A 22,716-nucleotide genomic window follows, 5' to 3' on the forward strand; every position below is an offset into this window, starting at 1 on the left:
TTTCACTGCAAAAATTTTAACAGTAAATTGTCGAAGCATTCGTATCACAGTTGCTGAATCTACAGTCCTCCAGGAAAGTTGTGCTCAAATTATTCACTGGATCGAAAGGTAGATGAAACCGTAAGCAGAAAGGTCCGAAATTTTTAACAAGGCAAGGAACGTATATCGAAAAGACACATTAGGTGCCATAGGAGAGGGAGCGTTCATTGCAGTCGATTAAAATACCTTCTCAATAGACGTTGAAACTAAGTGTGACTATGAAGTTATCCGGACACAGTTAATGGCCTAGATGAACTCAAGTTAATCATCGGATGTTTCCACCCACCACCTGATTCGACCGTAATAGTCGTATCATTCAAAGAATGTCCATGCTAAGTAGCGTGGAAGTACATGTATCATGCAATATTAGTGGGATGCGACTTCAACCTGCCGAGTATAAACTGGGGCGTCTGTGGATTTATTGCGGGTGGTTAGGACACACAGTCTTCGAAGTAGCTGTGAATATGAGTTTCGAAAACTGTATTCAGCAGATAGTTCGATAACTGACACTCAACGGAAATATTTTTCACCATGTAGATGCAAACAATCCTGACGTTACTGGCAGTCTGTATACAGACAGGGATAGGTGATCATCATGTCACCATAGCGATGATGGTTACTGAAGTTAATAAATCCTTCAAGAAAGCTGGTATCGCAATAGAAGACACCAAAAGAAAAGCTGAAGTTTTAAATTTCCCGTTTAAGAAACTATTGACGCTGGAGGATCGTCCGCACATACATACCGTCGGCTGACCGTCTCATAGACTCCCGCCTGGAGAACATGGTAACAGACATCCCTGGCGTAGAACAACAACTGAAGGAGTTGAAAACAAATAAATCGCCAGGTCCGGATGGAATCCCAGTTCGGTTTTACAGGATGTACTGTACGGCATTTGCTCCTTCCTTATGTTGCATTTAACTCGAATCTCTCGCAGAATGCAAAATCCCAAGCCACTATAAAAAAAAAAAGTGCAGATAACTCCTGAACATAATAAGGGTAAAAAACGAACCCGCAGATTACAGAAAAATTTCCTTAACATTGGTTTTCTGCGAAATCGTTGAGCATATTCTGACTTCGAGTATTATAAACGTTCTTGAGACAGAAAAGTTTCTGTCCAAAAATCAGCACGGATGTAGAAAGCATAGCTCATGCAAAACTCCGGTTTTCCTTGTCCCACACCATGTCCTGCGTACCGAGGATGAAGGGCAACAGGCAGATTCCACATTCCTAGATTTTCGAAAATCATTTTACACGAAGCCCCACTACAAACTATTAAGGAAGGTCCGAGCACATGGAATAAGTTCCCAAGGCTAATTAAGAAATAGATCCCATGCACGTGTGATAGGGTCGCTTTTGATCTCAATATACATAAACGATTTGACGGATAGGGTGAGCAGCAATGTGTTACTGTCTTCTCACGATTCTGTACCGAGCGACGTGGCGCAGTGGTTAGACACTGGACTCGCATTCGGGAGGACGACGGTTCAATCCCGTGTCCGGCCGTCCTGATTTAGGTTTTCCGTGATTTCCCTAAATCGCTCCAGGCAAATGCCGGGATGGTTCCTTTCAAAGGGCACGGCCGACTTCCTTACCCGTCCTTCCCTAATCCGATGAGACCGATGACCTCGCTGTCTGGCCTCCTTCCCCAAAACAACCAACATCCAACCACGATACGATTCTGTAGTATACGGGAAAGTATCGACGTTGAGTGACTGTAGGAGGGTACAGAATCACTTAGACAGAATTTCTAGTTGGTTTGATGAAGGACAGCTTGCTCCAGACTAAGAAAAATTTAAGTTAATCCAGATGAGTCGGAAACACAATTCTGTAATGTTCGAAGACAGTATTAGTGGAGTGTTGCTTGACACAGTCACGACGCTTGAATACCTTGGCGTAAAGTTGCATAGCGATAAAAACGGAACGAGTAGTACGGAGATCGAATGGCCGACTTTTGTTTGTTGGGATAATTCTGGGAAAGTGTGGTTCGTCTGTGAAGGAGACCATATAGAACTCTAGTGTGATCCATTCTTGAGTAATGTTTGTGTGTTGGGGATCTTCACCAGGTTGGATTAAATAAAGACATTGAAGCAGTTAAGAGGAGCGCTGCTAGGTTTGTTACCGGTAGGTTTGATAAATACGCTAATGTTACGAAGATGCTTCGTGCACTCAAACGGGAATCCCTGGAGGGAAGATGACGTCCTTTTCCCGAAAAGCTATTGAGAAAATGTAGAGAACTGGGATTTACAGCTGACGGAAGATAGATTCGACTGGCACCAACGTCCATTTCGCGTAAGGACCGTGAAGGCAAGATAATAGAAATTAGGGCTTGTACCGAGGCATATAGATAGAATACAAGATGACTTACAAGACAGAATCTCTAGTTGTTGTGATGTATGATAGCTTGCTCCAGACGGAGAAAAATGTAAGTTAATCCAAATGAGTCGGAAAAATAATTCCGTAATATTCTAATACAGTATTAGCAGTCTACTGCTTGACACAGTACCGTAGCTCGAATACCAAGGTGCAAACTTGCATAGCGACATCAAATGGAACTAGTAGTAGGGAAGTCAAATGTTCGACTTTTGTTTGTTGGGAGAATTCTGGGAAAATGGAAGAGGAGAGGAAATGACTTGTAGTGCTACAACGCAGCCTCCACTGTGCACCTTACTGCGACTTACGGACTATTTATAGGTGTAAACGATTACAACTCTGTATTTCATGAAAGCACAGGAAGCTTGTTACATGTATAACACAGAAACGAACAGAATTACTTTATGTTGCATTATGGTCCTCTTTCCACTGACTACTTTGATTTAGCAGATTCAGAGGTGAATCACGTTTTAGTTTTGTGGACGCATAAAGGTAGATGAATTTTAAGACTTACCTTTCCTTGGGAGCCGTCTGGTATTGTCTCACTCCTAGCGTTTACGTAAGTATCAACAGCTCTCTCGAAGCGACAATGCAGCGTACTTTGCTCATATGCCTGGCGCCTTTACCATGAGTACTGATAACTGACATATGGGTACCAGGACGGAGGTTGGTTCCAAATTCTCCTCACGTTCTCAGAAGCAAGTATCGTTGCTGCCTTTTGTAGCGCTGTCTGTTCTGTAAAAATACTAATGTATGTGAGTACTGGAGTTCCGTGATCTCAGTATTTATCGGTACCTGATGTGAATCGGTGCGATTTAAGATTCTCATCCTCAAACACCGTTATCGAAAAACTATCCCCTTGTAATGAGTTGTCGCATTGCTGTGTCATTTCGAATCGACTCATAGATACTCCTGTAGATGTGTGAAACCTCGTTCGATTTAAGTTTCCTGATGTCATTGTATATCTCATATGCTTCCATTCCAACATATAGGGCAGTATGCAAGCATTGCTGATTTGAAATCCAGATCTTCTAGCTTGTTCGGTCATTTCCTGTTCTACATCTACATCTACATCCATACTCCGCAAGCCACCTGACGGTGTGTGGCAGAAGAGATAAGTCAGTGGATACTCATCTTGTCTCACAGTGGGACAAATATATTAACAGTTGTGGCGACTATTTTGAAACAATGAACAGTGTACTTGCTTTTTTTTTATCTGTCTCGTTTTCATCTGAGTGCTTCTTACAGAACTTCAAATAAAAAAATCACAATTGATAAATACACTCGTAGCAACCAACGTGTCTTGTGTAACTGCACCTTTTTAACTAGGCTTATAGAAGTTATTTCGCACGGAAAATCAATCTAAAATATTAGACAATTTTATATTTGCCAGTGCGAGAGCAGAAACGAGCTCAATGTGCGCCGCGTTACGATCAATTGAGTGGACGCAGCCCGACGTTAGGGGAACGGTGTTCGGTGGCCGCTGAATTGAGAGGGAACACACGGGTTTAAAATGTTCTCAGTCATGAGGTCTTTCACGGAACCACTTCTGAAAGGTTTTGGTATTACTGATGGGTTAGTAAATGAAGCACATCATGTTTTAGTTTCCTCCAGACCGATACTTTGAATAGTGTCCTAAAACTCGCTACTTTGCGTGTACGTTGCGCGACGTTTGCCACTAAACCTGGAACAGATACAACATTACAACGCGTCAATTATGAGGGTTGGCCAGTTGTATTGACACCTTAAGCGGACTACTCGGATTAGTCTCTGCGGCATCCGAATGGCGACCAGGTTTCATGTCAAAGGCTGTACACTATAACGTCTTTTCTCAAAGATTTCAGCGAAATTTACAAATTTGTAAAACACATAATCAGGTAGACGGGGAAATCTATGAGAGAAAGGAAGCACGGTAGATTAAAGCTTCATGCCTCTTCGAGAATAAGGTCATTAGAGAAGGATCTACAGCTCAGTTTTTTTTTTCTTTTTAATTCGGTCCTTGAACACTACACCCCCAACTCTCCACTGGAGTAATACACACGTCTTTATCCCCTTAGGGCTTTTCCGCTACCCGTTGAGTGCAGCATCGATTTACATCCAACTGTTGGCGCCCATGTATCATTTCTAAGATAACTCATGCCTCCATAGGAATGTTCTCTTACTAAATATTTTTTCTTCCTCCATGTGTTGCTGATTCCAACTTGCTCTCGAGGAAAAAATCAACGGCGCGCAATGTATATTTGGAGGCGTTGTCGTTTTCTCTGAGCACTTCGGCCAGGGCCCTCGGTTGACTACTGAGTGGCGAATAGCGTAGGAACTATCACCACATCGCGCTACACAATGTTTTGTAATTGCGATATTACTCTGTTTATGCTTATCGTGACGGTGGTTTTACATTTCTGTTGCTCATCACATTTTAGTGTTTTGTTAATAGTTACAAATTTGTGTAACTTCTTATCTACACTGCAGGTGATAAAAGTCCTGAGAAACTTCCTAATATCGTGTAGGACCTCCATTCAGCCGGCGTAGTGTAGCATGGCATGTATTCAATAAGTCGTTGGAAGTCCCCTGCAGAAATATTGAGCCATGTTGCCGCTATAGCCGTCCATAATTGTGAAATTGTAGCTGATGTAGGATTATGTGCACAAACTCACCTCTCAGTGGGATTCATGACGGGCGATATGGGTAGCTAATCATTCTCTCGAACTGTTCAGAATTTTCTTCACACCAATCGCGAACTATTTTGGTCTGGTGAAATGGCGCATTGTCATCCATCGTTGTTTGGGAACATGAAGTTCATAAATGGCAGCAAATGATCTCCAGTTAGCCGAATATAAACATTTCCAGTCAATGATCGGTTCAGCTGGACCACCCAGTCCATTCCATGTAAACACAGCCCACACCATTAGGAGCCTCTACCAGCTTTGAAAGTCCCTTGTTAATAAGCTGGATCCATGGCTTCGTGCGATCTGCGCCACAAACAAACACTACCATCAGCTGAAATCACGACTCAACTCACCAGGCCACGGTTTTCCAGTCAAGGGTCCAACTAGTATGGTCACGAGCCCAGGAGAGGCGCTGCAGGTGATGTGTTGTTAGCAAAAGCACTCGCGTCGGTCGCCTGCTGCCAGAGTCCATTAAAGCCAAATTTTGTCGCACTCTCCTAACAGATACGTTCATCGCACGTCTCAAAGTGATTTCTGCAGTTATTGACGCAGTGTTGCTGGTCTGTTAGGACTGACAACTCTACGCAAACGGCGCTGCTCTCGGTCGTTAAGTGAAGGTCATCAGCATTGCGTTGTCAGTGGTGAGAGTAATGGCTGCAACTTGGTATTCTCAGCACACTCTTGACACTGTGGATCTTGGAATATTGAATTCTCTAACGATATCCGAAATGAAATGTCCCATATGTCGAGTTCCAACTGCCATACCATCTACATCTACATGGATACCCCGCAGATCACATTTAAGTGCCTGGCAGAGGGTTCATCGAACCACCTTCACATTTCTCTATAATTCCAATCTCCGTACAGTCTTTTAATTCTCGTCGTGCAGCCATAAAATCGTCGGAAACCTTTTCACATGAATCACCTGAGAACAAATGACAGGTCCGCCAATGCACTGCCCTTTTAAGACATTTGTACGCTATACTACCGCCATTCCGTGACCTTTGTCACCTCAGTGCATATTATTGAAAATCATTTGAATGTTGAAAGAAGAGTGTTGTACACACAAGGAAGTTACGTAGCACATGAAACGTAGTGATAGCGTACGTAGACCATATGAAAGAGCACTGTGACCAATATTTCTCTTATTGTTGCTCCCCACTATGAGAAGACACCAGTTGTATAGGAAAAATTAAGGTCATCTTTGCCTGTGACTTTCGAAGGTTTTAATAAGGATGAAGCACGAGACAAACCCAAGGCAAAAGTTACTCTAATTTCGGGTAGGTTCTGGATACTTCCGGTCACGCCTTGCCTGTGTGTGTGTGTGTGTGTGTGTGTGTGTGTGTGTGTGTGTGTGTGTATGAGAGAGAGGGGGGAGCGGGGGGGGGGGGTTGTTTACATAAGTTAGGAAGACACAGCTTCTTTAACAGTTCTCAATGGATACATTTGTCTTCTGCAGCGGGTGTCCCATCTGTGACAGTGCCGAACAATGCATCACAAGCGACCATGTGGAAGTTAGTTTAATTCTATAGGCCGAAACCGTACCTAGGGTCACCTTGTACTGAAAAACAAGCAGAGGCATTTACAATTAGAAGAAACGTATTCACATTTCCGAATATGATTAGACACGATCTGCACAATTTGTTAGTGATACATAAAAATTTGTGCCGGTCAGGGACTCGAACCTGGTTTTTCCACTTTACGCGAGCGGTCGTCTTAAGCACTTTTCCTTTTTTTTTCGCCCCTGGACAGGAAAGAGAAACTACAAAAAAATCTCTACTTGCCACCGCCACTTGGGTCCTAAAACAAAAAAAGAAAAATAAATAAATAAAAATAAACAAATAAAATAAAATATAATGCACCTCTTCAGGCGTTGGCGCCTATCTACGCCTATCCCAAAATAACTAACCCACAACTACAGGGGTGTAGGAAATAAAGTAGGGGGAAAGAGCATAGAATGTAGCGATGAAAATGAAAGTAGTTGTGTAAGGGCTTTTGTTTTTGTTTGTTTAGTTTTTTGCGTTTTGTTTTTTGCGTTTATTTTATGTATATTTTTATTTCCTTATTTATTTGTTTTTTATTTTTTATTTTTCTTATTTATCAATAGTTTTTTAGTTATTTTAGTCTATGTACCAAAATTCCAGGAGTCGCTAGCGCCTTCCGATTGGCGAAACATCCAAACGTGTCTTCTCGAAATTTTAATGGAGACTCCGTTCGTAGTGTGTTCAGAACATCATGTCAGCAAAAAAGCGTCAGCATCTCATGGCTTGGACGTTCCAACTGGAAGGCGGGTCATGAAAGGCGCTCTGTAAAAAATTGGAAAGAACTGCTTGTATCTGGGGTTGCTAACAATTACACAGTGTCGATCGATAAGGCACGTCCAATAGCCTAGTTCTGATTTCTCATCGGGACCAAAAAGGTAGCTGACCGTATGACCGCGTATCCCACACACATCCGCGGCTGGCCATGATACTTAACGATGGCTTGCACGCCACCAATCAGCAGATAGGATGGTACATGTTTGGAGAGTGTGATTTTGATTTGGCGGACACCATTCAACACGTGGTATGTCGTGAACGTCTACGATTTTTCTGCCATGTGCCGAGTAACATTGCCGTAGGGTCGGAAAGCTTCAACGACCACGTCTTGGGGCACTTGGAAGGGGAGCTCAAAACCCGAATTGTTCGAAGACCGTAACCAGCGTCATCTACCGTTACCTCTCGAATATGCCCATCAAAATGCTTGAACTTGAGTCCGTGTGCGTGTTGTCGAACTACCTTAGCACATGCTTCCTCCGTAGTCATCTTAATATAAACTATACTGACAGTGATAGAGAAGTTAATACCTATCACTTCCTAACTCTTCGCGAATGAATTGTTCAATTTCATAGGCGCGTGGTCCAGCATGTTCGGCCTGGAATGTTACTTTAAGTGTCGCTCGGCATTAACAGTGCCCCATGAGGTGCACTAGTAATGGACGCTACACAACACGAAATGCCACGACGCGGAAGCAAACGACTGCGGTGCGCAGTCCGGGGCGTGGAGCCGGTCCGTACGCGACCACTGCCTAAAGCAGACTGTACTTCGGCTATCTGAACACGCCTCCTGGATCAACCCAAATCTCCACATGTTACCATGTGTCCACGTCCTGCACTTCCACAGTTGCCGTGATTCCCGCACAGAGAGAGACTTATTTATTATTGTCGCGGCCTGTTTAGACATGTAACACTATTTTGTAGCGTCTGTGTTTTTACGGTGTACTGTGCAGTGTCCTTCAGACATGCGTTCATCTATCGAATCATATATGGAACCATGTATTGAACCCACAGTATTTGATATAGCAAGATTAAAGACGTTGTTAACAGGTGAGCCGCATAAGAAGCAGTCAAATAATAAACTGCATCCTTCGTAAATCCCAATACTAAAAGTTGTTAAATGGTTCAAATGGCTCTAAGCACTATGGGACTTAAAATCTGAGTTCATGGGTCCCCTAGACTTAGAACTACTTAAACCTAACCAACCTTAAGGACATCACACACATCCATGTCCGTGGCAGGATTCTAACCTGCGACCGTAGCAGGAGCGCGGTTCCGGACTGAAGCGCCTAGAACCGCTCGGTCACCGCGGCCGACAAAAGTTTTAAGCTACGGGTTGAAAAGGTTCCAGTGCAAATTAGGATCTTAGTCTGTAATGGATTCATCACAGTCGTGTTATGCTTATGTGGTATAATGCGTTTAATAACAGATACATAACCATACCATACCATGCACATACGCTGGTAGCCTGGAAAGTGGGGAGGCTATAAAAACACTTATCCTTAGATTTTTTTGCTGATCTTTTTTTTCCCTTTGTTTCAGGTGAGTAGAGTCTGACACGGGTTAAGAAGTGTGATTGTATGAAACGCAAGTAGCTTGGCGCCCCGTTACGAACCTTAATTTGCCCACAAATGAGGACCACTGCTTGCTTCCAAATTTGGTGAGTTTTGTAATCTATTGTTATATTTGTCATATATATTTATGGTCTGAACATTGCGCAGATGTATACAGCTATGGGATTTTCACCTTTAGCTAAGTACACGAAAATCTTAAACACACACAAACTATGCGTTGACAGCTACTATAGTGGTAATTGTCTTAGAGAGACTAGATTAATAGAGCATATTTCGTCTTACTGATCGCAGTAAATTCTGTAAATAACTCTGAAATTAGAAGTCTTAACATAAAAACTTCTGTTAAATAATTATGTTTTTTATAATAAAGAATGCTGCTTTTTTCGTGTTGAATCGTGAACACTTTTAATGCAGACGCTTTTTACCATTTGGTTAAAAGACATCGTCTGTGTATTTTCTGACACATTCGTAATTTTAGGTTTTACCAAACGTTGGTTATAGATGTAAAACATTCATTACGAAACTGAAACAGTTCATGTCTTTGTTTGTACGTAAAATTAAGTGGTACTTGCAGCTAATTTTCTTTTTACATATTCGTACGACTTCCCTGATTCTCCTACATGTGTCCACAGGTTGAAAATCGGATTTCACTGAAGAGAATTTGCGCATATCCACATTGAACTTGCCTGATTTTCTTTTTGGTGAGATTTTGCTACGTGTTTAGTATCATTAATTTTAACGTCAGTTCGAGGAACATGTAGTGATAATGAAATTCTTAGCTGAAGATCACATCAGGACAGATAAAAAGAAAATTGACTGTGAGAACTTTTCCGTTTTGAGTAATAATCACGAATCGAATAACGCGGAGGTTCGAGTCCTCCCTCGGGCATGGGTGTGTGTGTTGTCCTTAGTGTGTTAGTTTAAAGTAGTGTGTAAGTCTGGGGACCGATCACCTCAGCAATTCACACACATTTGAACATTTTGAGTAATAATCAAGACGTGAAGTGTTTCAAATGCGTCATTATTTTAGCGATACCAATAATTGTGTAATGTTCAGGAATCTGACTGAAGGTGTCTTTTGAATCAGAAGACGTCTATGTTAAAATATGTACACTGTAGCACGCAAAGAGTAGTTTTGTTTATTATCAAAGAATATACAGCATTATTGACATTTTCTATGTTAGGAATTCTAACTTTAAAGCTATTTCTGGAATGTACTTCCGTTAGAAGCCGCAAAACATCCAAGAAGACACTTACGTCTTGTGAGAGTAGTTACTGTGTAGTAGATGCGAACGTGAATCAGAATTAAAAATATAGACGTTACAGTGCTAAAGAGGCAGATTTGTCCATTGTAAAATGTGCGAAAATGGCCATACCAACCAACTTGGCATTAAGTTATTTTAAGAGATTCCCCGTCGGTATTACTGGCAATAACACTTCTTAGTAAATATCTAAATTCTGATTTGCATATCTGTGCCACTGGTCTGTCTCAGTAGATGTGTAGTCAGCAATTCTGGTGCCACAGGAATGACTGAGCTTCCATCCTTTGTCGTGCCAAGTAGTATTCCTTGGTAAGAAGATTGTAAACACGGTTCCTCAGCTTCTATAAGACGAAAAAGGAGTTTACTATCAAAAACAGTCTTGATCACAATTTATTTATTACGGTGAACCGGTCACCGTAATAAATAAATTGTGATCAAGACTGTTTTTGATAGTAAATATTTGTAACACATTGATCACTGTTCACTCCCATAATTTATTCAAAAGTAACAAAAAAGGAGTTACCTGAAGGAGATGTAATGGCTGTAGTCTCGAAAGCCAACACTAACGTTCGAGATGCTGTGTGCTGAAATCATGTCCCCCGATACCGCCAGCCAACAACTCCTTCGGCAGAGCTGTCATCGCGTGCCCCCGGGTCTAATAGCGAACTACTTTGGTTTCTTTTGTTCTACTAAATGTTGGCATTACCTTACAGACATAGGCTTTGTTTCCACAGTCGACTCACAAACATCGCGAATATGTGACGAATACGAATGGAAGAAAAAGCCTCCTAGAAATCTTGTTATCAGTTCAGACGACAAAGAAGCTAGAACTTGAGGAAAGCCATTTACTTATTCTTGACAGCTGTTACAATTATCTGACATGAAAATAACTATGTCTATTAGTGATTAGCTGAGTGGCATTGGGTTTTTGGCGCAGACAACGAAAAATGAAAGTGAACCAAATGCTGTTGATCTCAGAAGACAACACGAGCTGGTCAAATGTGAGTATTCTGTTCGTGGCATGCACTTCTGTGACGTAAATCAATTACTTTGAAAATGGTTCAAATGGCTCTGACAAGGGAACCTCCCCATCGCAACCCCCTCAGATTTAATTATAAGTTGGCACAGTGGATAGGCCTTGAAAAGCTGAACACAGATCAATCGAGAAAAGAGGAAGAAGTTGTGTGGAACTATTAAAAAGATAAGCAAAATATACAAACTGAGTAGTCCATGCGCAAGATAGGCAACATCAAGGATAGTATGAGCTCAGGAGCGCAGTGGTCCCGTGGTTAGCGTGAGCATCTGCGGAACGACAGGTCCTTGGTTCAAGTCTTCCCTCGAGTGAAAAGTTTACTTTCTTTATTTTTGCATAGTTGTGATCTGTCCGTTCGTTCATTGACGTCTCTGTTCACTGTAATAAGTTTAGTGTATGTGTTTTGCGACCGCACAGCAAAACCGTGCGATTAGTGGACGAAAGGACGTTCCTCTCCAATGGGAACCGAAAACATTTGATCGCAAGGTCATAGGTCAACCGATTCCTTCACAGGAAAACACGTGTGATATATTCTATACGACACTGGTGACGGCATCTGCGTCACTTGACAGGAATTTGTTATCGACCCACCTAACTTGTACACTTGGCGAATGGGTAAAAAGATCCTTCTACGTTGCCCGATTTGTTTTCTTGTGAATGTGATAATCACTTCCAAAAAAGTGATGAAAACATAAGAGTTTGTCACATAAACTGCAACAAATGAATGCAAGTTTCACAGTCGCACAGTTTTCCTTGTGCTGTGTCAAAACATATGGTTTATATGTTTTCATTTTTTTTCCGTTTGTAGACCGTCAAATCCTGCATATGTCCAAGCAAATCTGAACATGTCCTGGAATTTTGGAGAGCGAAGTTGATTATATAAAAAATTAAACTTTTCACTCTAGGGAAGACTTGAACCAAAGACCTTTCGTTCCGCAGCTGCTCACGGTAACCACGGGACCACGGCACTCCTGAGCTCACACTACCCTTGATGTTGCGTATCTTTCCCATGGACTACTCAGTTTGTATATTTTGCTTATTTTTTTCATAGTTCCACACAACTTCTTCCTATTTTCTCGATTGATCTGTGTTCAGTTTTTCAAGGACTATCCACTGTGCCAACTTACAACTAAATCCGAGGGGGGGGGGGGGGGGGGTGCGATTGGGAGGTTCCCTTGTGAGCACTATGATACTTAACTTCTGAGGCCATCAGTCCCCTAGAACTTAGAACTATTTAAACCTAACTAACCTAAGGACATCACACACACCCATGCCCGAGGCAGGATTCGAACCTGCGACCGTAGCGGTCGCGCGGTTCCAGACTGTAGCGCCTAGAACCGCCCGCCCACCTCGGCCGGCAAATCAATTAATCGATCTACTTTTTTCATCTGTTACATTTGCATTCTATCATCTCTGTTGGCGTGTCTCTGTACAGCTCTCTTTCTCGAAAGTATCTTTGGGTTGCATCTGGTTTTACAGTTCACTGTTTACAGCTGCGGACAGGAACAAGGACTATAATTTGACAGTAATTGGTATAGTCTCGAGCTGTAAATACTGAACTACAAGCAATTACATGGTTACTGGCGCCACAAAAAAAAAGAAAAGCTTATTACCACTAAGGTAACTTCCATAAACCCTACGACATTCGGTTCGGAGTAAGACCGTCAGTCCTCCTCTCGCTTGCCGTTGGCCTCACGCCAGTAGCAACTTGTCATCCACGTCCCTGTCAGCAATAAAACTACGTTCAGAGTTATCTTGCTTGTTATCGTCACACATGTGAAAGTTCTAGACTGCAGAGTTTAGGCTAGTGTCTTTCCTACTCACTCAGATCCTTAGAGTGTTTCCCTCACTAGTTTCAAAATGCAGGTACTGTCGAGAACAGCAACGGCACTCACCAGTACGCAGATCGTTTCACCACTCTGTGCTTCGTTTTATGCAAATGCGGACGAAAAAATGACCGTCCTCTGCTTTTGGCTGTTTTTGTCACCTCTCACGGAAATAATGCGCTCGACTTGAAGTTCTTGCGTAGCTAGGTTGACATGCAGCTAAACGAAGCTAGTACAAGTATCGGTGGAACCATGAGACCCTGGACGCTACAGTGTTTGCTTATTTTAAGAAACACTGCTCCTGATTATCTTAGAAGCAAAGGAGCCGAGATAAAAGCGTTAAGAATGGTAATGTCCCACAGAAATACCATTTTGTAAGGCTCTGCAGGATCAACCCGCAATGTGACTGCAGTAGCAATAGCCACTTTAAGCAGACGTAAACATCAGTAATTTCTGTGCTATCGGGCAAAATTGTTATCTAAAAATGTTCCAAAATGCGTCTTGAACAGTTGATGAGACAACACACTCTCAAGAAAACTTAATACGACTTCTATCAACAAACATCGTCAAACATTTCCATTCACTGAATACTTAGATACAAATTAGCCATCATATATTGTTATAGTTTCATAGATCGCTAGAATTAAACTAAAAGTTAAGAAAAACAACAAGATATTTCTGCTGAACGAGGGCGTCAATAAAATGATCAAAATCTACCTAAACAACCAATAGCAAACATTGAGTTTTGTGGAGAAGTATGAGGAGAATAGGTGGCACAAATGACAAAATGGTAGATATCGAAATAGACGACAGAGGGATAGAGAAACAATTAAAATCGCTCAAAAAGGGAAAGGCCGCTAGACCTGATGGGATACCAGTTCGATTTTACACAGAGTACGCGAAGGAACTTGCCCCCCTTCTTGCAGCGGTGTACCGTAGGTCTCTAAAAGAGCGGAGCGTTCCAAAGGATTGGAAAAGGGCACAAGTCATTCCCGTTTTCAAGGAGGGACGTCGAACAGATGTGCAGAACTATATCTCTAACGTCGATCAGTTGTAGAATTTTGGAACACGTATTATGTTTGAGCATAAATCTAGTCTGTAGGAATCAGCATGGGTTTCAAAAAGACGGTCGTGTGAAACCCAGCTCGCGCTATTCGTCCACGAGACTCAGAGGCCCATAGACAAGGGATCACAGGTAGATGCCGTGTTTCTTGACTTCCGCAAGGCGTTCGATACAGTTCCCCACTGTCGGTTAATGAACAAAGTAAGAGCATATCGACTATCAGACCAATTGTGTGATTGGATTGGGGAGTTCTTATATAACAGAACGCAGCATGTCATTCTCAATGGAGAGAAGTCTTCCGAAGTAAGAGTGATTTGTGGTGTGCCGCAGGGGAGTGTCATAGGACCGTTGCTATTCACAATATACATAAATGACCTTGTGGATGACATCGGAAGTTCACTGAGGCTTTTTGCGGATGATGCTGTGGTGTATCGAGAGGTTGTAACAATGGAAAATTGTACTGAAATGTAGGAGGATCTACAGCGAAATGACGCATGGTGCAGGGAATGGCAATTGAATCTCAATGTAGACAAGTGTAATGTGCTGCGTATACATAAAAAGATAGATCCCTTATCATTTAGCTACAAAATAGCAGGTCAGCAACTGGAATCAGTTAATTCCATAAATTATCTGGGAGTACGCATTAGGAGTAATTTAAAATGGATTGATCATATAAAGTTGATCGTCGGTAAAGCAGATGCCAGACTGAGATTCATTGGAAGAATCCTAAGGAAATGCAATCCGACAACAAAGGAAGTAGGTTACAGTACGCTTGTTCGCCCACTGCTTGAATACTGCTCAGCAGTGTGGGATCCGCACCAGATAGGGTTGATAGAAGAGATAGAGAAGATCCAACGGAGAGCAGCGCGCTTCGTTACAGGATCATTTAGTAATCGCGAAAGCGTTACGGAGATGATAAATAAACTGCAGTGGAAGACTCTGCAGGAGAGACGCTCAGTAGCTCGGTACGGGCTTTTGTTAAAGTTTCGAGAACATACCTCCACCGAAGAGTCAAGCAGTATATTGCTCCCTCCTACGTATATCTCGCGAAGAGACCATGAGGATAAAATTAGAGAGATTAGAGCCCACACAGAAGCATACCGACAATCCTTCTTTCCACGAACAATACGAGACTGGAATAGAAGGGAGAACCGATAGAGGTACTCAGGGTACCCTCCGCCACACACCGTCAGGTGGCTTGCGGAGTATGGATGTAGATGTAGATGTAGAATTATTTAAGGACACGTGCTTACACGCTGCCGCCTTAGAAGATATTAAGGGATGCATAGGACTTACAATTTCCTGGCGATATTACAGGGGTATACTACAAAAACAGAAGTAGGCCCCTACCGCTTAGCAGATAATGTGAAACAGACATCAGTTGAACAAAGTAAAAACAAGCGTAAAGGGATGTATGCCGGGAATTATCAGTGAATTTTAAAGCAAGATTTTAATTACCGAGGTGGTACCAAACGTTAATATAGTTTTGGATCCACGTAATATCGGTCAGTCATCTGACCAGATGCTCGGTGATCATGATGGCACCGCAATGGCAAATGACCAAAAGCCTGACATTACATACATATCTTTATGAACAAAACGCTTATTATTTAACTGTGTAATTGGTTTCACCGAATTACGTCTTCCTCAGATGAAGATGGGCGAACTCGACCAAACCGGTTGTTATCCAAAATAAATACCCTCGTGATGTGGAATTCGGTTTTCTTCAGTGAGTCAGTATTGGCCATGGTTCCCTAAGATTCCCGTAGAGACTTCATCGTAGAACATTGTGTCGTCGGGATTGCCGCAGGGAAGTACGATAGGACAGCTATTATTCTCCATATACATAAATGATCCGAGGGATAGGGGGAACAGCAGCTTTCGGCTGTCTTTTGATGATGCTGTGGTGTACGGGAAGGTGTCGTCGTTGAAAGACTGTAGCAGGGTACAAGATAACTTAAACAAAATTTGTAACTGATGTGATGAATGGCAGCTAGCTCTAAATGTAGAAAATGGAAGTTAATGCAGATGAGTAGGAAAAACAATATGAAATGGGTTAGAACATGTAAGGATTGTAGCACGGAAGGCGAATGGTCAACTTCGACTTATTGGGAGAGTTTCAGAATACTGTGGCTCATGTGCAATGGAGACCGCATGTAGAAGACTAGTGCGACAGATTCTTGAGTATTGCTCGAATGACTGGGATCCCCAACAGTTCGGATTAAAGGGAGACACAGAGGCGATTCAGAGGCGGGCGGCCAATTCTTGCTTACTCCTCGAGTGATTGAAATCGCAACCAGGTCAGATTAACGGAAGACATCGAAGCGATTCGGAGGCGGGCTGCTAGATTTGTTACCCGTAGTTTCGATCAACACACAAGTATTACGCCGACTATTCTGGAACTTAAATGGGAATCCCTGTATGGAAGACGAAGTTCTATCCGTGAAGCACTATTGAGAAAGTACAGATAACTGGCATTTGAAGCCGACTGCAGAACGTCCGTACTGCCGCCAACGTAGCTTGTACGTTTCGCGTAAGGCGCACGAACATAAGAGAAATTAGGACTCGTACGGAGGCATATAAATAGTCGTTTTTCCCTCGCTCTAGTTGTTAAAGGAACAGGACTGGACATGATCAGTGGTGGTGCAACGTACGGTGTCTTGCGGATTATGTGTGTAGACCTAGATGTAGAGTTTAAGAGTAAAAAGGCAAGATGAAATTAAAATTTTTTTCACAGACTCTACATCTACATACATACTCTATAAGCCACCATACGGTGCATGGCTACTGTTTGTCATTTACTTTCCTGTTCCACTCGCAAATGAAGCGAGGGAAAAACGATTGTCTGCTTGCTCCCGTACGTGCCTTGTCTTCGCGACCCTTACGCGAGCTCTATGTTGGTGGCACTAGGATCGTTCTGCAGTGTGTCGCAAATGCTGTTTCTCTACATTTTCCTGATAACATTGCAGCCATTCTCCAACAGTTGTAATTTTGTTGTCTATATGATATACATAATTCCTCAATAGTGTTTCGCGAGAGGAACTTCATCTTCACTCCAAGGGTGTCCATTTGAATCCAAGCAGCGTTTCCTTCATAAAGGCGTCTTGATCTAAACTACCAGTAACAGCATGCCTCTGAATTGCTTCGAGGAGTCACTTCAATCATATCTCGTGGGTATTCCAAACACTAGAGTAATAATCAAGAATGGGTCGCACTAGCGTTTTATTCGAGGTCGCATTCCTTGACGAGCTACAGAGCCCCAGAATTCTCCCAACAAACCGAAGTTGACCATTCGCTCTCTCTACAACCGACCTTTCGCGCTCATTCCAGCTTATGTCGCTTTGTAACGTTACTCCTCGATATATAATCGACGAGCAATGCATCATAGGTTTTCTAACTCACCTTCATTAACATACAGCACATGAAATATAAGTTGTAAGTCATACCGTATCCTACAGTCACTCAAAAACGACACCTCCCCGTGCACCACTGTATCATCAGCAAACAATAGCGGACTGCTGTTGACCCTGTCCGTCATATGTACATAGAGAACAAAAACAGATTATTACACTTTCCTGAGGAATCCTGGTGATATATTTGTTGGCGATGAACACTCACCGTCCAGGATGACATACTGGGTTCTATTACCTAAAAAGTGTTCGAAGAACTTACATAACTGGGAACCAATATGATCTGACCGTTAACAGTCTGCAGTCTGCCACTTTCCAGAAATACTGGAATGCGCTATCCACCTGTTGCGCTTCATCCATGCGCCCATATAGTGCAAGAAAAGGGCAAGTTGAGTTTCGCACGAGAGATGCTTTCTGAATCCTTGTTGAGTTGTTGTTATAAGCTTCTCTACCTCAGAGAAATTTGTTGTATTCAAACGTAGCATACGCTCAAGAATTCTGCAAAAAACGGACGTTAAGAATATTGGTATATAATTTTGTGGATATGTTCTTTTACGCTTCTTGTATACGGGAGCCACCCGGGCATTTTTCCAGTTACTTAGTACTTTCCGCTGGGCGAAATACTCGCATTAAATGCAAGCTATGTATGTCGTCAGTGCCGAATTGGGACTCCATCTGAGCGTGGCGACTTTCAGCTGCTTTACAACGCAAGGTATGCTTATTTACATGTTCCATGTACTCCTTGTGGAGTTTTTGTGGCGATCAAACGATGCTACCCATGTCTGTACAGTCTTCTTGCGTGAATGTCTTTTTTAAAAGCGAGATTTAAAACTTCAGCTTTTCTTTTGCTGTCTTCTATTCTCACACCAAAGTGGCCGAAGAGTTATTGCATAGAAGCCAGTGAGTTAGCATAGGACCTGAATTTTCTCGGACTCTGCAAGATCTTTCGCTAAGAGTATGACGGCGGCTGGTGGTGTATGCATCACGCATTGATCCTGTTAAGGACGCTCGAATTTCTACTAACGTCTGCCTGTCGACATTTCCACTTTTTTTTTTACCGAGAGTGGAACAATTTCTGCATTTTCCGAATGTTGTTATTTAGCCACGGTGGGTCTTTTACGTCCACTTAGTTCGGCAAATACTTCTTCAGAGAGCAATTGACAAAACGTTTAGGCTTTTCCCATAATTCCTCTCCGTCCGTCACGTTGGAACTAGATTATGTCCATTCATCTTCTAATAGGGAAAGTATTTGGGCTGGAACAAACAAATTTACACAATAATTCCGTGAGGAATCATTTAAAGGTTCCTTACTGCACCGGTGATTTTCGTATATCTGCAAACTTCTGCAGTCGTCCATTAGAGGCTGCTGAGTAATCTATGAAATGAAGTTGCATTTTGTGAACCTAATTCTGTAGTGAAGCTTCAGGTGGGCCAGAGTTTGGTAATCAACCTGCATGGCTGCGCGTAAATAATCTTCGTAGTTTACAAGAGTCTGAAAATTATTTTTACTGTCAGCCAGAAGGCGAAGGAGAACATACTGACCATAATTTCCTGACTGTAAGTCCACATTACTCATTGTGCTCAATGAAAGAAAATGTTCCTACTTGCGTTATTTACTCAGTGGGATCAGGAACAATGACTATAAATAAAAGTTTCGAGTTTTAACTGATTGATACATTCACTAAAACTTCACTCGCACAAAATAGGGTATAATAAAGTTAGTAATAATAATAATGTCCCTGTCGGAAACAGCACCATTAACACTTCAAAGACGACCTCTGCGGGAAGTTAGAGGGGAAAATGGTCTAGCCGGCCGCGGTGGTCTCGCGGTTCTAGGCGAGCAGTCCGGAATCGTGCGACTGCTACGGTCGCAGGTTCGAATCCTGTCTCGGGCATGGATGTGTGTGATGTCCTTAGGTTAGTTAGGTTTAAGTAGTTCTAAGTTCTAGGGGACTGATGACCGTAGCTGTTAAGTCGCATAGTGCTCAGAGCCATTTGAACCATTTTTGAAAATGGTCTATCGCCCCGACTTCTAATCACCAAAAGTAAATTGCTCGCTTTAAAAGTGAAAGTAATTTCTCCAATTCCCATGCGGTTTTCTGGACGTGACGGGCGACACACAAAAAGCAACTTCCATGAAAGATACGCGATCCACGACGGTGTACAGTTCTCGCGAGCTCACTTCCTACTTTACAGAAAACGCTTTTTGTAGCTGCCTGGCTCTGACGTCATTGGAAACACAGCGCACGCAGGCGTTTGACTGACGCAGACAGACTGATATCTCGTGCGAAGTGTCTCTTCTCACTGCCTCTGTGGTTGTTTTCATAAATGGGTGCAGCGGAACGCCGAACGACACATCAGCTATCAACCGCTCTAAACACAAGTTGCTGCATTTCAATTTTCTCGGACACGTATTAATCTATCGCTTAATAATTTACAATCTCCTAATTTTTTTATAATTAGAGTCAAGTTTTCTGTATTTACTGAAAAAGTTGTAGCTCGAGTGCATTTAAACTTTGCTGGCTAGAATTTTTAGATCGGAACTGACAGTATAACATGATTTCTGAACTGCCTCGTTATATTCCTTGTAATTATTGTTATTTCCAATAAAGTCTTGAAACTTGGTGCAGTTGTATTATTTCGTCAATGTAATCGAATGTTGTAATCGGAACTCCCTATAACAAATAGAAATGATATTTTATCTATTATGAAAAAGCACATTTTCATTACAAATTTGGTTTTTTGGTAAATAACACTAATAGTGGTAGCTTATTGTTGTTACAGATATGAGACTAAGATCAAAGTGAGGCTACATACGAATTTTCATCTTCCATAGTCTATTGTTTAGCGCCTTCAGTTTTTTGTAAAAACGCCGAATTTGACCAAAATAGTGCTCTGATCAAGTTGAGACTTTTAACGTTTAATTGTGACGTACATTTGCACATTCTGAGCAGTTTTGAGCTTTCTAGCTTCGTTGTCTAGCGCCACTTATTTTTTTCTTAAATTCGTGTATTTAGCGAAACATATTCATTTGATCATTCTGAGACTTCACAATGTTGACATTAATATATTGAAGCAGACACTAGAAAAGTTTCGAAAAGTTACTTTAATTTTTAATTTCGCTTTTTGATTATGGTGCAATCCTTTTTATACCATGCACAGGAGCTTTATGATCACGTGGCGTTGGTGGTAGTGAACTGGGTAAGTCTCGGCACACTCACTTCCGTTGTACCTCTTTCAATGATACAGCGCTGGTTTCGGGTCAAGCCCTGCTATGTATTGCGATTAGATGAGATAAAGTCACGACGAACTCTTCTTCGCCAAAATGCTATCGGTGCAGATGACGAAATATTGGCATATTCTCTGGTATCTGTTATAGATAAAAAAATATTACCACCGGTGAGAAACTAATACTGTTGTAATAAAATCACAATCTAATGCTAGTGATGACAATGGCGAACAACTCACTCCAAGCGGTAGTGGTACGGCAAGTTGGAGAAGAGGCGACGGAAGCAGTGAAAGTGAGCGCCAACCTTCTCATGATAAGGAGGACCTTAAAGTCGAAAGTGTCATCATGGTGTTTGAAGACAACACACTAGATAACATATACAATGATTATCACGTCAGAGGTTACAGCACATATGACAATATCCTGAAAAGATACCCTAAACTGAAAGCTAAAGCAATATTAAAAGCCGCGCGGGATTAGCCGAGCGGTCTTTGGCGCTGCAGTCGAGGACTGTGCGGCTGGTCCCGCGGAGGTTCGAGTCCTCCCTCGGGCATGGGTCTGTGTGTGTGTGTGTGTGTGTGTGTGTGTGTGTGTGTGTGTGTGTGTGTGTGTTTGTCCATAGGATAATTTAGGTTATGTAGTGTGTAAGATTAGGGACTGATGACCTTAGCAGTTAAAAAAGTCCTATAAGATTTCACACATATTTTGAACAATATTAAAAGTGTACTGGACTTTGTGGCAAAAAAAAAGATGACACCGTAGTTTACAAAGGAAATCGTTCACTGCAGTTCAATATCATCAAGTAGTGTATAATGGCGGCGATTGATGAAGCGCGAGAATGCGGTTCTTCCGTTCATTATAGACTTCTTCATCGTTGGGCACCGGACACAGCCAGAAATTTCTGGCGTACAAAACCTTGCAGCGTAACTAGGATTTATTAATAATTTGAAAAAAAGAGTTTAGGATGACATAACGCCGTGTAACTATGCCCCATGCACGAAAAGAAATGGGTGACGAAGAAGAGATTATTCAAAGAGTTCAACATTTGTTGTTGAAATCAATGCGCAAATCATGACAGAACGCAGTCAGTTCGGCTATGAGCTTTCTTCCGAAAGAACGGTATCCATAAAAGTTGACGGAAACCCTGTCTCACCGTTGCAACACACATCTACACGATTGATGCTTTATCAATGGACAGCCGATTTTCAGACAAACTCTGTGTATGCTTCCAGCAACTAAATGGAAGGTTTGGACCCCGTGTGTCAAGGGAAATAAAAAAAAAGTGCCCTCCAAATGTCTTTTTAGATGGAAATGTAAACACTAAAATGACGTAAGAACATCCGAAAAGGTTTCTTCTTTCAGTTTTGAATCCACATTTGCCGACGAACTACTCTTTCTAGAATAAATACTCTCCCAACTTTCTTCGTGCATTTATTAACTTCAGTAACCATCGTGGCCGTGATGACATCGTGACTGCTAACTTGCCTTTACACTGGCTGTGATAAGAACACAGTGCGTACTTTCCACGTTCGCAAGCATACACTAATAACAAAAATAATTATTAGTAAACGCAGAATCGAAAAAGGTCTGAAGATGTTCGTTAGAAGAAAGGACGGAGGTTCTGTTGAGGCACTCAATACATCATTATCTGATATGAGGATGCAGCGATTCCTCTTCTGTTGACTTTCTATTGTATATCGTTGGAACAACGGAGCCTGACTGATAAAAGGCGTGTTTCATTCCAGTCTATAAGAAGTACAGTTGCGCAAAATTGCGGACTTGTATCACTGACACCAATAAGCTGTATAATTATGGAACACGGTTTGTGCTCATGTTGGATGACATTTTGGGAACGGAAAAACTCCAGTGTAGGAATTAACACCGGTTCCGTAAGCATATTTCGTGTGAAATTGATGTTGGCCTGTTTGT

General features: G+C 42.0%; 1 protein-coding gene across 4 annotated transcripts in view; it reads left to right on the forward strand.

Annotated features, from left to right (window-relative positions):
- LOC126297991 (carbohydrate sulfotransferase 5-like) overlaps positions 1-22,716 on the forward strand; it is a 712,441-nt gene that overhangs the window by 425,712 nt on the left and 264,013 nt on the right. The window contains exon 2 of one of the 4 annotated variants that reach the window (XM_049989307.1): positions 8,933-9,050. The exons of the other annotated variants lie outside the window; for them this stretch is intronic. Within the exon in view, the coding sequence (XP_049845264.1) occupies positions 9,022-9,050 (29 nt within the window). The 5' untranslated portion in view covers positions 8,933-9,021. The remainder of the gene's footprint in view (positions 1-8,932; positions 9,051-22,716) is intronic. 4 annotated transcript variants of the gene reach the window in all.

This window comes from Schistocerca gregaria, chromosome X (assembly GCF_023897955.1).
Source record: "Schistocerca gregaria isolate iqSchGreg1 chromosome X, iqSchGreg1.2, whole genome shotgun sequence".
Classification (NCBI taxonomy): Eukaryota; Metazoa; Arthropoda; class Insecta; order Orthoptera; family Acrididae; genus Schistocerca; species Schistocerca gregaria.